At 31.7% G+C, this 16,490-nt stretch overlaps 1 protein-coding gene across 1 annotated transcript; it reads right to left on the minus strand.

Annotated features, from left to right (window-relative positions):
- Window positions 1-333: 333 nt before the first annotated feature.
- On the minus strand, window positions 334-6,430 carry LOC121122004 (PI-PLC X domain-containing protein 3). The gene is made up of 6 exons (XM_040717015.2): window positions 6,041-6,430; window positions 3,066-3,251; window positions 2,641-2,915; window positions 2,025-2,526; window positions 1,829-1,959; window positions 334-720 (listed from the first exon to the last, which is right to left on the minus strand). Exons 1-6 carry the CDS (start codon window positions 6,129-6,131, stop codon window positions 595-597), a joined length of 1,311 nt encoding a protein of 436 aa, XP_040572949.1. The 5' UTR covers window positions 6,132-6,430; the 3' UTR covers window positions 334-594.
- Window positions 6,431-16,490: the final 10,060 nt, after the last annotated feature.

The following is a 16,490-nucleotide window of genomic DNA, read 5'->3' on the forward strand; positions in this document are numbered from 1 at the left end:
CGAAGAATGATAGAGAAACCCCCAGGAAGTGAAAGACACAATTTAAAGAGGGATCTGGAGTTCTTGTCCAGCTTGGAGAAAAAGATCAAAGAGGATACCACCAAATCGATGAATTGCGTCGCCAACGACTTCTTTATTTTGAAACAGGAGGCTGGATAGTCCTTTTTACTACACAGTCCTGTATATTATATTTAATGAAGCTTATAATATTAAATAAAAATATGTACAAGATATCCCAGGATTTTTTTCTATGTGCAAAGCCCTCAAAATAATCCTGAGATCTCGGGAGATAAACTCTAGTGGAAATGAATTTTCTTAATAAACTGCAACTTATTAATACGTAAGTAGATGTATCATCCATTTTAATTATTATTTAATTAAATATGATATTTATATAAGTGGATAAATAGTTATAAGTATGATGTATTTATTATGTGCTTTTTATAAAGAGAGTTTGATCAAATACTGTAGGAGAGAGTATGTACTTGAGATTTCACATTCAAGTAATACATTTATATTATGCTTGTGGTGAATTTGTAGATTCATTACCTGATTAATAGTAATTTAATATTTTTATTCTTGTTGATAAAAGATTTAATTGGAACAAACTCGTTTCCTATTAGCAATGATTGATTCCTCTATAATATTGTTGCCAAGGAAGAAGTCTGTCGCCACGATATTGGCCTCATCCCACCATTCAACCCGATACCATATATTCACCTATATTTCAAAATAGAATCATCATTTTTATCCATATCCGTAAGTATACTCAAAAATTTTAAAATGTAATTAAAGTATTGGTCTATGCCTTTTTTCAAAAAAGTAAAATTTTATTTTTGAAAATTAAAATTTTCAATGTTTTGACAAAAATTCACAAATATTAAATTTTTTCGATACAAAAATCGAAAATCCACAGCTGTTCACAAAAAATTAAATTTCTTGGCATCTAAATTTCTAATATTAGATTTTCAAGTCAAAGTAAAAATTATTTAATTTAGGGGGTTACAGTGCCTCCAGCCTACCCCCTGGGACGCCCGTGCGTACTAAACTCAGTCTTGAACACTTAATGAGAATCTTCACAACCAGTCTGGTTGCGAGTTTTGAACAGATAACTCAGAATTCACGAGCAATACAGTCATCATATATATTAATAAAAATATTCAAACTTTCAATCACGTTTGCCTCTCTGGTCATTAGTATTACCAGGCTAGCTGATTTCCAGCTAGATCTAGCCAATTTGTAGTGATGTCAGAAAACAAATATATATGGGCTTGATTTTGGACGTGTAACTTGATTGCATTCAGCCCAGGCTATTCTAGGCTGGAAACTAGGACAAGGATTACTCTTTAGATTATACATGAAACACACACTCTTTTTTCCCTTTTTTTTTTGACCAAAAAAGGGCAATTTTTTAAAGAATATATTGGTAGCGTGACAACACTAATCTAGAAATAGATATCAAACTTAAAAACATTTATACAATTTTAATTTGAGTTGATTTTTTTTTCTTATAAATACATCAGATACTCCCTAAAAGTACATGAGAACTTTTTTCTTTGAAATTGTACAAAATGTTATTGTACAAAAGATTTGTGTGAAAAATATCATTCAATAGAATGTGTTATTAGATTTGATATTTAAATGTTACAAATCCTATGAATATATATGTTCCTTAAAGGATCAGGTAAAAGAAAAGAAAAAAACTCCAGTATCATGAATAAGTACTCAATTCTTATGGAATCATGAGATAACTTGAATGCTTGCAATGATATTTAAGATGAATGCTAATAAGGAAGGAAGGTTATTACCTGAGAATGACAATACTTACTTGTCTAGCGATCTTATCACTTAATTCCCGTAGGCCTCCATTCAAATTTAATACGATATCAATCGGAGATGTCGTCAAATGCGTCATTGCAGCCCAAAAATATGTTGCCTTTGAATTTTTGTTCATTTCTCCTGCTCAGAAAAGGGGGATTAGAGACAATGAAGTGCTCCGGCTTACATACAACACAAGTCCTTACTTTTTAGGAACTTTTTTAATGGAAGAACAGATCCCTCATCCGCCCATGACTGAGGTACTTCTGACCAGATAATATTATTATACGCTGAACTGGGGTAATGAGCATAAGTTAAAATAAGAGTTCGATTGATTCTCCATAGGTCATTCATTGAAACATTTCTACCAATCCAGTCCGGAGCCATGAATTCCCCAAGTTCACGCGTCAAAAAACGAACCAGCTCGGAGTGCTGCATACCCCCTTCCTCAAAACCTGTTGGGAAACGGTGAAAATCCATAATCACAATTTCATTGGTTCTTTGAAGGAATCGTCTAACGTCACTCAGGACTTCATAGAGAGGATTCATGCGTACAAAGTCATGAACAACCCAAAACTTTTCTGGAGTATCCTTGTAATAACCCACACGTATATCTAAATACCTTATTCCATAGAGTAATTGATTCCAGACATCTTCACCCTGATTCACAGTGTATCTATATATGATATTTATCCTTGATAGACCAAGCTGTAATAGTTTGAGAAATATAAGTTTTGAGTATCTGTCACGATAATTATAATTAGATATATTTTTGTGAAAATGCCAAAATCGTTACATAAAAGAGAAACTTTTCTTACGTACGAAATCCAAGTATGATCCAGAGTTGTGCGACCCAGGTATCATGAGCTTATTCAAGGGAACACTACCTATCAGATCTTTATCTTCCCACATCCAATTAGGCTGGAGTTTTAGGCAATTTGACTTAAGAGTTCTATTACCACTGATATATCCTATCCAATATCCGTAGAGACACGTTGACTGAGGTGATTTCATTCCATGGAAGGGATATTTGGGGAATTTAAAACGAGTGAGAAAGTATCCGCCAAATCCAAATGCACTCACTCCCACGATTGGATCTATGGTTATAATAATAATAATTAAGTATTAACCAATGATCTACTTGATGTACAAGTATGTATTTAAATTTATTCAACCACAAAGGACAAATATAGAAAATTAATTTTTCACGCAATAAAATAATATGGTGTTCATGTTTTTATATTTACGTGAAAACTTTATCATGGGATCCCGTCTAAACAATCCGACCCAATCAAAGGTTTTTGCCTCTGGAGCAAGAGTCCAATTTAGTTCAATAAGACGAACCTTTGTCTTGAGCTTCCAATTGACAGATGCCTTGGCGTTCATTGTCAAAAATACTCTAAATTCCTCATCCGGAAGGATATTTGAACAGGCTGCAAAGGAAACAATGAATGTTATATTCTTTTATTAATATGTAATGTCAATTATGGTCATATTTAATTAATGAAAATGTCTCATTATTTGAGGCGTTGATAATGAGATAGACACAGTTGATGAATTTGGGTGAGGAATTAAGTGATTATTCATATTTTGCAATTATCATAATAAAATAATTGAGTAATCAGTAGTGTATAGAAAATGATTTAATCATTTGTGATCGACATGGTAATATGTCTATGAAGGTTTGACATAATAATGATATTTTCCTTGACATTCAACGTAATATGTATCCTTTAGTTATAATGACTGTATATAACATGAAAAATCACATTCTAAGTTCATAGGTATAAAAAAAAAGTTACCCTCTTGTTTGACCTAATAGATTCCACGTATATAATATGTACATATACTTTACTCAATCCACAAATCAAGAAGAGAAAGTCTTTGTGTTTGATTTGTACACTAAATCTGTATATAAATAAAATACAGTTAATGTATATGTCTTTTATGAGTGCCCAGACTGTTGGGTCTATGAGGCTGAAACGTTGTATGAGTGCCTCTTTTGAACCTGGTCAAGCTAAGACGGGGTACCCATTTTTTTTTTTTAGGGGGGTCAGTAATACAAGTGGGGCTTATTCTATACCCAAAACACAAAAATAGCTTTTTGGAGGAGCTCAAGCAGACTAGATAAGGGATTGAGTTATACAACAAAAAGTGATTGGCGTTTCAAAAACAAACTATACTTTTATAAATTTATTCAAAATCAAAAAAGTGATGGTAAAAAAAAAAAAAACCACTGAAAATTGCATAGTGTTTTTTTTAGGTGCAATAAAGGGATTTTCAATGAAACATTGGATTTTTTGTTAAAATGAAGTCTATAGAAGTTTGTTTGAAAATTGGTTTCATATAAATTTGGCCGATAAAAATTGACGTTCATCTAAAATAACTGTCATTTTTTGAATAATTTTTCAATTTTTTCTTTCATTATTTCATCTAACGTCAATTTTCAATTTTTAAGAAGAAAAAACGATATATTTTGGAAATTCAATTATAAAACTAAACATGTATATATTTTTTTTTCAATTTAGGAACATTTTATTACATAATTTTTGCAATATTTGCAAAAATGAACCAATGATCAAGAGTTATTCTCCATAACTTTTTGTGGTTTTGTGTTTCTCTTTACATTGCCAATAAATGCTATTGACCATTGTAAATGTTATTTCCCGCTCCCTCCTTGGTCTGAGTAACGCTGGGTAACACTTTTCTAGTTAAATAATATCTTCTTCATTTTCGGTATCGTATCTTTATAGTTTTCATGACTAGAATATCAATAAACGTTTATATTAGAGTGTGAATGAGTACATTCAACTTTTATTATTCATAAATGCGTAACTCTTTACACTTTGATAGAGCAAAGTCGAATAATATATTTTATAGAGCACAGTAATACCTTGAATTACAAGAAACATTCGTATAAAAAAAATTAGTTCTCGTAATCCAAAAAGGATAGAGTGTTGCTTCTTAATCGCATATTTACTACCCTTCAATTATCACTATCAACATGACCAATTACAAGCAGCTGAGTGAGTGTATCTATGATTGTCTGATTGTCACACAATCAAAGATTTGAGTCCCTGGGCTCAAAGGTCTTTTCAATTTTTTCATTTGGTATTAAGTATTCTATAAACTATTTTTTTATGAGGACATTACTTGTTCTCGATGAAAATATTCATGCCTCGAAATGAACCAAGAAAAAAAAAATGTTCAAGGACCTGGACTAGTGAGAAAATACTTGACATTTGGCTTGGCCTTGCAGTATAAGGACTTTTCCCCTACTAGCACATAATGTGAAATTGGTTTATCCCTTTATTACAACAAGGAAACTTGCACGTAATCTGAGACATCACATATATTTATCCACTTTGAAAATTGACCCTCAAACAACATGTCTCACAAGCTAAAGTATTGCTTTATATCAAACTCTATATGTATAAACTGTACCAGCATGATGTCATACTCATAAAATGTATATTTATAAGAAATTTTTGGTCCTGACCTTTAAAGAAAATTTCTGACAAAAAAGTTTTTCCTTTAAAAAAATGACATTTGATTATTATGACAGGATACTATGATTAAAGAGAAAGATGGGCAGGTTAAAAAAATATAAAAATCATTACCGATTCCTCAATCCACATACCTTTGATTTTCAAAGGGGTCCTTCAAATAAAAATATAGTATCCATAATAATTTACGAGTAACTCTACACATTAAATCAAGGATGCTGTATCATCAAATCAGGAATGAAACAATGCCCTTTATAGTTTAAATTAGTGGTGTGTCAGTCTTTATTTAGAACTGAAGACTGCTGACCCGCCCTGTTCAGTCTTCCTCCGGTCCAATTCAGTACAGTATATCTGTCCTCAAAACTTATAAAGTTCGATCCTTGATGATGTAATTTCTTCGATTTTTAAATCAGTTATAGTTTAAAATGAGAGTCCAAAATACCGACAGTGTTAAGGATCCGTCCCAAAGACTGATAGAACCAATTTTAAAACTGGACAAAACCAAGTAAATAAGGACTCACACAACACTAATTTGAAATGCGTCGTTTCATCCCCTTATAACTTATGTTAGCAAAACAAAGTGTTGACGATTCACAAAATTTAATAAATGTTTAAATAAATAGCATAATAATAATTCTTGTGTCAGCATCTACATATATTGGAATTTGCAATGTATATAATAGGTAGGACCAGTCAAACTAGCAAATTTGTTTTACCTTCCCGTTCTTTTGTAGAGGAAATTCCATGTGAAAGAAGAATAACCATGCTAATCAGTAATGAGGAGTTGTGTTGACGAATAATCTTCATTCTTGTAAATACAAACACAGTTCACTTATTATACTATGTAGTAGGAAAAAAAAAGAGGCACAAAAGTGATTTACTCAAATATAAACAAAACTTTAAAATAATATTCAAATTTAAGTTAAAGCAGAAACAAAAAATTCAAACACACACATTCATAAACATAGATACAAGTAAAGCACACTCGATCCTATAATAGAATTGTTTAAACTAGAAAAAAGAAAAACTTAAGAGTGTTTATAAGATTTATATATTTGTCTTATTATATATATATATGTTTATATCCCTGCTTTTAAATCAAAACTATAGTTTTATGAACTATATGTGAAGTTGATTAACTCTTAAAATATCCGAGCCTGCCATTTCCTCCAGTTATAATTTCTCCGCTCTACTGACTTTGCAACAACAAGTCAAAAACTTTGCATTGTAAAAAAAAATAATAATAATAGCAATTGCTTAATGTCCGTCCAAATATAATTGGTTTTTCATTATTATATTTTTTTTTTATTAAAACCCCTTTTAATTTATGATTATGAAAGAGTTAATGAGATTTCTAAAAAAAAGAAAAAGAAAAGATGTTATCAAATTGGAAATTTTCTAAGCATACATAAATCCGTATTTGCATTAAAGATCTGTAGCCCTTTTCAAAAGGCCTACAGTAGATATGTATCATTCATCAACCACATCATACCCCACATCACGAACCCATACAGTTTTTGACGACTGGAATCAAATATCCAAGAGTTGAACCTCAAGATGCAAATGATTATATCAGTATTTTTTGTATTTAATTTTCTGCAACAAATGCATTTACGGAACTATCTGCATGATATGTTGTAGATATAATATATCTAATTACCCTATCTAAAACATTGTAATAAATAACAATGACGTCATTCTGCTATTTCTACATACAACAACTATATTTTTAATGTATATGACTAATTAAAAAGTATGGAATTGAACATTCAGGTAAAATACAATATCCACATAACGATTGATTAAAAATAAAGGAGAACGATTTCCTTTCAAAAAAGATTGAATGTTAACATGACGTTTAATTGAATAGGCCGAGTTAAAAGAACTTGTCTCTGGTAAATAATCCAGTTTTGATGGGTTGTCTCAATAAAAAGCTAACCCTAACTAAAAAGGCCAATGTAACCATATATACTAAATACACCAATTTAAGTATATCTTGAATGAAGATAAAAAAAAGTATTCTAAAATTCCTTAGGAGTGTACGTACATTTTCATACTTAGTACCTGAGGTCACTACTCAACGTAATGTCAAAAAATAGAACGAGGTAGCTCAATAGACAACGTACTAGGGATAGATTATTCTCTTAAACTCCCTGTGCTTCGGGTTGCGTCTCGGTCGCTTCTAGAGAAAGAAATATACTTTTAATGTGTATGGACTTCTAAAATAATTCCTAGGTAATATGAATTAATTTTAGTACGATAATGTTTAATTATACTTAATCAGTGCAACTCCATCTGACCAATTAAAGGAAAAAATTATCTAACAGTACCAAAAAGTTGAAAGCAGACCTTGCTACTTTCTTTGGATGGGGGAAAAGCTGCTATAGAAGATTTTGACACAATGAAAGACACTTGGGAGAAAAAAAAAAAAAATGAAGCCAGACAATATGAATTGATTAAAAATGTTAGTTTCTTCGAGGCCATCCAAAATAATCAAGTGATTTAAATAATCCGTTTTCGACTATATGCACTCATATTTTGAATATAAATACTTCAAAACACTCGGAAAAGTTAATGATGGTGATGCATGAAGGATCATATTTATTAGTCAATATATGTTTTATAATGCTGAATATCTGTTTCTTTGTAGTAAGTACAAACAATACAATTTTAAATTACAAAAAAAAAAAAATGTTAAAACGAAATTATAGTAATTCAATCTCTCAACCTTTCTTTCAAAAAGATAACTTGAAAAAATTGCGAGGGAGGCCAGTATAATACAATTTGTGTCACTTATACTTGAAACATTAGTCATGCAAATAACTTTTTATTGCTATTGTCTTGCCTCCCTATTATTTCGGTGTCTATTTTCTCAACTTTGCCTCTAGAAAAAGAAAGAAAAGAAAACCCAAATCAGTTGGTAGTGTATCAAATCTTCCCAACTGTATGACTATTTCACAATTAGTTATTTGTGTGTGGTATGGAATAATAAACAATAACTTTTATGAGTTCGACCAATCAACAGTTAGAACATTGCTCATTAGCGGAATCAGTAGTAGAAAAATCGACAGGTGACAAAGGAATACAGTGTAGATTAATACGAGGGTCGTTTGAAAAGTCCGAGAGATGGGACTACTGGCGTGTATCGAGGTTATGTTTATTTATTAACATCTCTTGGTGGAAGACACATCAACTTTCAACCAGATTAGTTTATTTCCTTCTGTTTGCATTAATTTGAATCGAGGAAGTGGAGTGATTTTCAAAAAATGGAGGAAAACGAATTTCGTGTATTGATTAAACATTACTTTATGGAAGGCAAAACGCCTCAGGAGACTAAAAATAAACTTGATAAACATTATGGGGACTCTACACCTTCAATTATAACAGTTTATAAGTGGTTTTAAAATTTTCGGAGTGTCCATATGGGCACAAGTGTCACTGAACGTTATGTTGAGGTCACTACTCCAGAAATCATTGATTAATCCATGATATGGTGATGGATGACAGAAAAGTTAGATCCAAATTCATTCCCTGTAATCGATGAACTCCAATTAGGATTATTACGCTTAAACTGAACCAAAACTTTTTTGAACAATTTATCAACAAAATACACTTCCATTGACTCACACAAATGTATATAACTACACGTTCAAAAATGCATACTATTAACAAAGACCATGGTTTTATCCAACTGAGATAAAAATATCGAACTAGCTTAGCTGCGAACAATTATCAGGGAATAATTATGAAAGTATATTGGCATAGTTAAAATGATTTGACTAATTAACAACTGATTTTGAGCCTTCTTCCGGTGTAGCTTTTTCCTGACCCATTTTTTTTTTTTGAATTGTTAGTCTGAAGAATGAATTTCCTTTTCCTTAGCAGTTGTTATTATAATTTAATTCTTGAGTAAAGAACATTCTTTCCTAAATAGATTCAATGATATTCAAAACATGGTTGAACATTTGTGTGTGATCATAAAAGAGGCTCTATAACCCTAAGCATGTGTTGCAGAGTTAGATTTGAAGTCTTTGTAGGACTCAGAGTATAATTGGAAATTGACATCAGAATAATAATAAACAACATCCTGTTTATTTCCTTCTCCCTCTCCTCCTTTGCTACAGCTGATCGCCAAAACATTATTCAAATTGTCAGGGTTACCATATTGATTTTCGGTTTCTTTTTTTTAACATGCCCATTCTACAGATTCTTTCATCATTAAATATATTATTTTAGCATGTTTAGTCGAAGAATCAAGTGCTGCCATCTCATATTTATGTTGGTACCCCTTGCAGAAAGAGCAGAAGGTGAGGGTTCGATTTGAAATCCCTTTTTAATCTTTTATGGATTTGTAGTACCTTTTTTTTTAAAAATAGGAATATTTCCATAGAAAAATTTATTAAACTTAAAGGATATTAATTGGATTGGTCAAGTGTGTGTGTGTGTTATGAGTTGAGAAAATAATTGGCAAAAGTATTTAGAGCATTTTCTCCATATTTTGAAAGTTGAATATTTTTTATAATTATTTGGTGACAGTTTCTTATTACTATTATAAATTATTGAACAGAGTATACTAATATGTCATATGTTTGGTTAGTTATTGAAATTGATGACCCAACTTACCTTTAAAAAATGTAATTAGCTTCCACAAAAAAAATTAACGTTTGATTAAATACATGGTTATCAGTTTAATGACGTATATATTAAATTATATTATGTACTTTATTTTGATATTGGAAGAAAGAAATAAATAAAAAGGTTCTTGATGAAGTCTAACATACAAAACCTTTTTTTGTTTTTTTTTTGCAAAATTAGTCTTGGTTAACAACTTTGCAAAAAAGTTCTTTAATACTTTCTCACTCATTTACACAATCACTGATGAAATCCCTGTCACACCTCTTGATCAAGTATAAGTCGTATCAAGAATGAGTTCCAGGATTTACTAAGGGATTAAGTTGTAAAGTACGGCTCGCCCTTACAGTCTGGTATAGAGACGGCATAAAATAGTCATAAAAGAGTCAACAGTTGTATTTGCACGTTATTTGGACTTTTTCTCCATGACGCACCATATATACCTAGTAGTCCAAGGCTCATCATGAAGATGCTGGGCCGTTGTCAATCATGCCCTCCAGGGCCTTAATGAAGTCTTGAGTTTGTTTTTGTTGTCCGAACAATTATGAGTGTTCTTATCAGAGTTTTCCGATCCATCAGACTCCTTGAATGCTTTGGCAATATCATACAAAGTGGATATTGGGACCTTCATAAAATCAATAGTCATTTTTGGTAAACACCCGGCAGAGAAGAATACAATAATGGTTACGCGGGTTTCGTATTACAATTTCCTAAGCTAAATATGATGAGAACAGTTTCATAAACATAGATCTAAGGATTGCCAAGATAATGAGATATAAACTTGTTCTGGATTTAAAATCTCCACCCTGTGTATCAAATCAATTATCATCCTTAGAAACAAGTTTTCCGTTGAGAGAACAAAAATTCTTTGTTCTATATAGTATTTCAATAGTATAACTGGTTCACTCCATCAATTAAATTAGGTTTAGAATAGGTATATGAATTTAATCCTGGTTTATGTACACATCGGAACAATGTACCTTCACAATAAACACATGTTTTCTGTTTATTTTTTGTTAATATTCATATGTCAGGAATCATTATGACTATTAAGTAAGACAAGGGTAGAAAAGTATCAGGAATGAGTATTTGAGGAGAAGAATTAATTAATATCAACAAAAAACAAAAAAAAAAAAAGACTGAGTGGTAGTTAGTTAATTGATTTTATACATTTTTAATATGGATTATATAAAAGGTAAAGTAAAAATAAATCCATTATTTTCATGGATTAAAAAAAAAAAAAAATCAACTCCTTATTATCAGTCTCCATCATACCAATTCGAGATTATGGCCTTAGTCAAAAAACAAAAATAAAGACTTATTATACTCAAAATTTATTTTAAATAATTCTTCTATTTTGGCAGTGAATCCCGTCATTAACGGTTCTTGATCAATTCATTAACACCTCTTTGAAGGAGACGATTCAAATTATGTAAATAAGAATATAATTGACACATACCCACTTACAGACTGAGTGTAGGAAGACTTCATCCTAGGTCATGGATATATTATTTTACATACATATACGTGATGCTTCATCCATTCGATTAAAATAAACATTTTTTTTTATGTCGTCATGTAAAAAAAAAAAAAAAATCTTTACATTTATGTAATATTTTATGAGGTATTGTGGGTAATTGTATGTACACAGATAACAAATCTGACAGGGGAGGATAAAAAGTGCTACTCATGTTTTTCCAACTCTAAGAAGAAGTAGAACAACATCAGAATCTACCAAAGTTCCACCAAGAAACGATGTAGATAATTATTGAAAGGCTCTAAACATTTTCTTTTTTTTCATGAATCATGAGAAAATATATATTATAAAAGGGCTTTTGTTCAAAAACTTCGAATCACGGCTGTTCAAGAGGTGTTATGGTTACTAATAAAGTCTGTATGTGTTTTATTTTTTTATAGACAAAGGTACCATGTGTTGCCTTTTAAAAACAAATGTGTCAATGTCTTAGTGTAGTGCAATGATTTACTTTGACATTGATAAAAAGATCTAGAGCCATGTTCAAATATTTAATTAAATTATAGACGTCTTTTTTCTGTACTATTCATTAAATGTGATAATTAATTCTACTACAACGTGACTATTTTAGAAGAATTAGAGGAATGAGTTCGATCCAGGTTGATATCAATAAATTTATAATCAATAATACAGATTATACAGGTCAACGATTTGTTGTGTTTGGATTGAGATGTTAAGTTCAAGATTGCTTTTACCTCCATCAACACGAAAATAACATTTAAAGACCAAATTGTCATATACTCTTAATAAGTATACAAATAACTTTTTCCGGCCTGGGAAGTTTGTTTGACAGCCAAAATACAATCATTCTCGCTCCAAGAACGAATACTGCAACAATACTTCCTTTTTACAAAAGGCATTAAAATAAAATAGTAAACACAAAAATATCTTGATTTGGGGGAATGGGGCTATAGGCCTCTCCCACCCTGAACTATTTTTTTCAAATCTTTTTAATACCAGTGCTGCAAAAAAATATTTACCCTTCATTTTTGTAACATAAATACAAGTATTTGTGACTGCTGTAAAATTGTTCTGGTCAAATGCTAAAAATTAAATACCGAGCCGTACAAAACTATTTACCGATGATGTAAATATACTTTTTAAGAGGTTTTGTCGCAACCAATATGATTGTTTCTTATTTTTACTGTTAAAATAAACAAAAATCCTTCCTGTGAGAGCGTAATAACTTCCACACGTGAGACCATGTCCAATCAGGAAACAAAGAGGATCGAAATTGCAGCCCTCCTCCGAGCCGGAGTGCCTCATAACAACATTAAGGAACAGGTTGGTGCCTCGTTGAAGACAATTTACAACGTTTCCAAGCGCTTGGAGGCTGGGGGTGATCTCAAGCATTCCCCTGGGGCTGGCAGGAAGCCCACTGTCTCAACAAGGCAAGTAAAGACAGTATTCAAGAGGACTCCCAACAGGTCCATTGCCGACATGGACAGAAAGATGGGAACGTTGAGATCAACTGTTTCAAGGTCATTGAAATGGGCTGGAGGAAAGTCCCTGAGGCGTATTGAACGCCCTCTGCTAACTGAACGTCAGCGAGAAGTCAGACTTGAGCGTGCCAAGAAAATCTTGAATGATATCAAGAGCTCATCTGGACGCATCATCATTTTTTCAGATGAGAAAACTTTTACGGTCGATCCTGTTTTCAACAGGCAAAATGACCGTGTTGTGAGCTTTGGAGATGTGCAAGATAAGCACCGCTATGTGGCAACAACAAAGCACCCTGCTTCGGTGATGATGTTGGGTCTCGTGGCCTCCTACGGGAAGACCATGAAGCTGGTATGGTTCCCCACTGGCTACAGATGAACAGCGGAGGATTATGTGAAGATTCTGGGGTCCCAGGTCCTTCTGTGCATCCAATCCATAGTCGGCAACTCTCCTTGGGGTTTTCAACAAGATGGAGCACCTGCCCACGCTTCCAAGAAAGCTCAGGAGTGGCTCAAGGACAACATGAACTTAGAGCCCAGATCTGAACCTACTATACTTCCCTATCTAGGCGCACGTGGAGACCAAGGTCTGCAAAAAACGACACAAGAACATAAATGCCTTAAAGGCTGCTGTCAACAAGGCCTGTGCCTCCATGGACGCCGATTACATCCAGCAAGTCTGTGGCAGCTTCAGACGTCGCCTGACCAGTGTCATTGAGTCAAATGGTGGCTACATTGATTAAATTTGATCACAAACTATTTTATTATTCTAAAAATGTATGAATAAATTGTTTCTCAAGTCATTCGAAATGTCATTATTGTCCGCGATATGTTCTGAACAAAAATCGGTAAATAATTCTGCACGGCCCGGTAAAATAAAAAATAGATCTTCTTAAGTGCCTTAGAAGCCGAGAAAAAGCCATCTGAACGTGACCAACAAATTTCGGTCCGTGCATTTTTGGACGCGGGCAAAAAACCAACAGAAATTGCAAAGCAGTTGGGGATCTCCAACACAAACCCGGACATGAACTTGGTGTTCCATGTTGGAGGACAACTAAGCTTTTTGGCCGAACAAAATGTGGCCACCAAGTCACCATTGGACTTCACTTTTTGGGTGTATGTTGAGTCCAAGGCCTGCATCATCCGTCACCCAAATATCAACAACCTCAAGGACACCGTCAACCAGTACTGGGATTCCATGTTTGAGGACTACATCTGTAATGGGTGCAAGTCCTTCCATGGCCACCTGGAAGCCATCATTGCTGCATAGGGGAACTACATCTTTGATTAGGGTAGCTAAGACATCATATAAGTTTTTTGTTTTATCGACATACCCTATTATAACTGGTTGCTGAAACACATCTTGATAAAGTTCTAGATTCAAAGTGTAAAGATTTTTCTCCGCACCCAGTAAGTGTTTTGATGATGTTGTTTTATATTTTACTGTCTGTTATGATTTTTTACTCGTAAACTCTGTCTTATTTATTAAGAGTGTAATTGGATGTCTTAATCCTGGATTTTAATGTTTCTCTTAGCTTTATTAGTATTTTAAAGAGGAAAAAAGTTTAAATAAATTTATTAAACTTAAGTTCAAAGGGAAAAATATATATATACAAAAATATTCCTTCAATCAACAAATCTTAAATTACTTTGAGAATATTATTTTCTTAAGGATGCTCCTAAATTGAAATTGTATGTCTTTATTTTTTATCAAACTATAATCTTGTCATTCAGATTAAAAATGAGAAATTTATTATAAGGGCCAATTTTTGTATCATTTTCTGAACTTATAAGGTATTTTCTCGGAATTATAAAGAATACATGAATAATTAAAGTAACATACTTTTAAATCTGAAAGCATGTACCTATAAACTATATCTTACGCTATTTTATTTTATAGAGATCTTTCAAGGGTAAAAATAACATGAAATCCCGTCGAGGCTGTGATTTTTTCTTTCTTAAAAAAAAAAAACACTTAGTAGACCAGAAAATCAGAATTATCATCTTTTATCAGCGCAAAAGCAATCAAAACACACCATGACCAAACAAGTAGGTAAAAAGAATTGAAATTTTGGCGGTCTAATATCATTATTGATTTAATAACTATTCAATTTTATTTTTATTTAACACTCGATAACCATGACTCTTGAGTTTCTCTTTGTTAAAAACATAATTGATTTTTTGTCAACAATTTTATAAAATATACAGAAAATATTCAAAGGACATCGAATACTTCTTATTCATAAATATATATATAGTTATTTTTTTTTTTTTAAATATTCCTTTAAGTGGTCTGATGGATTTGCACTGATGAAGTTCACGTACAATTTATGGTATTATAATTACTCCATATGACCTAATAATTGTCTTTGAAGTCCATATCCATAAAGTATATTTCCTTTTCTCGGAGTATCTGAGTATCGAACCTACCGACATTGAGCTAACGAGAATAAGTTTTCCAATGCGCTTTGTCCATTTAGCTAACTCGCTCGTTTATAAAGTATTTTATATTATCAGCTTTTGATTTTTCTGCTTCTTTTCTCCTTATTAGTCTATGAACGTTGATTGGTTGAATTCGAAGGATGTTATGTTGTGAACAATATTTAAAAAAAAAAAAAAAAAAAATCTTTGTAAACCCAAATTAATTCACGGTAAAATACACATTAGAAATTAAAAGCAATACGTAAATCATCCAACAATACTTTAACTAATAAAAAGGTTTATAGAATCATTATTTAAAAAATTATAGAGTAATAAAATAAAAAGTTCAATGCACAAATTTCAACACTATAAAAAAAAACTATGATATAATAAATCATAGATTCCTAATTCCATTAATTTCCCACTATATAGTTTCTTTTTTTTTTAATGATTAGGGTTCTATTATTAAAATTTAGAAAAAAATCAAAGTCTTATAAAAACTTATGGTCATTGTTTTATTTATGTTTATGTCAAAAATAAAATAAAAATAATGTCATAAATTATGATAATTTAATTGATATCTTCTTAATGATGTATTATAATTGTTTATAATTTCTCTAATTTACGATAACTAATAAGCTAATTTTTTCAAATTTAAGACTTCAGAACTCAGAATTGGATTGCATTGTAGATCCAAAATTTTAGTATTAAGCCTGTCAATAATACCACATACAAAATGTTAAAGAAACAACATCTAAATTTCCTTTTTTTGACATTTTACAGATTTTCAAATCAAAACACCATGAAGGATCATTTTTTGGACGTTTAATGATTATTTTCTTGCTTAAGGGAATAAAATGCAAAATAAAAAATATCCGGGGATACCGGATTCCCACCTTTTGTCATTTCGGTACAGTCTAATATATATATAACCCAGAGGATTCAAGTCTGAACTGTAGAGAGACAGAATTGTTTTTACCCAAAAAATATCATTTTTATCAAGCCACTGAACAGATTTAGACGTTTGGGTGAGGTCGACCCTGTTACAGATGTAGTTTCCATCTGGGAAAATCTGACTAACCCATGATATGAATTTTTATCTGAATTCTTCGTTATAAGCCCCATTATTAAGGCAATCAC

This window comes from Lepeophtheirus salmonis, chromosome 7 (genome assembly GCF_016086655.4).
Source record: "Lepeophtheirus salmonis chromosome 7, UVic_Lsal_1.4, whole genome shotgun sequence".
NCBI classification, from domain to species: Eukaryota; Metazoa; Arthropoda; class Copepoda; order Siphonostomatoida; family Caligidae; genus Lepeophtheirus; species Lepeophtheirus salmonis.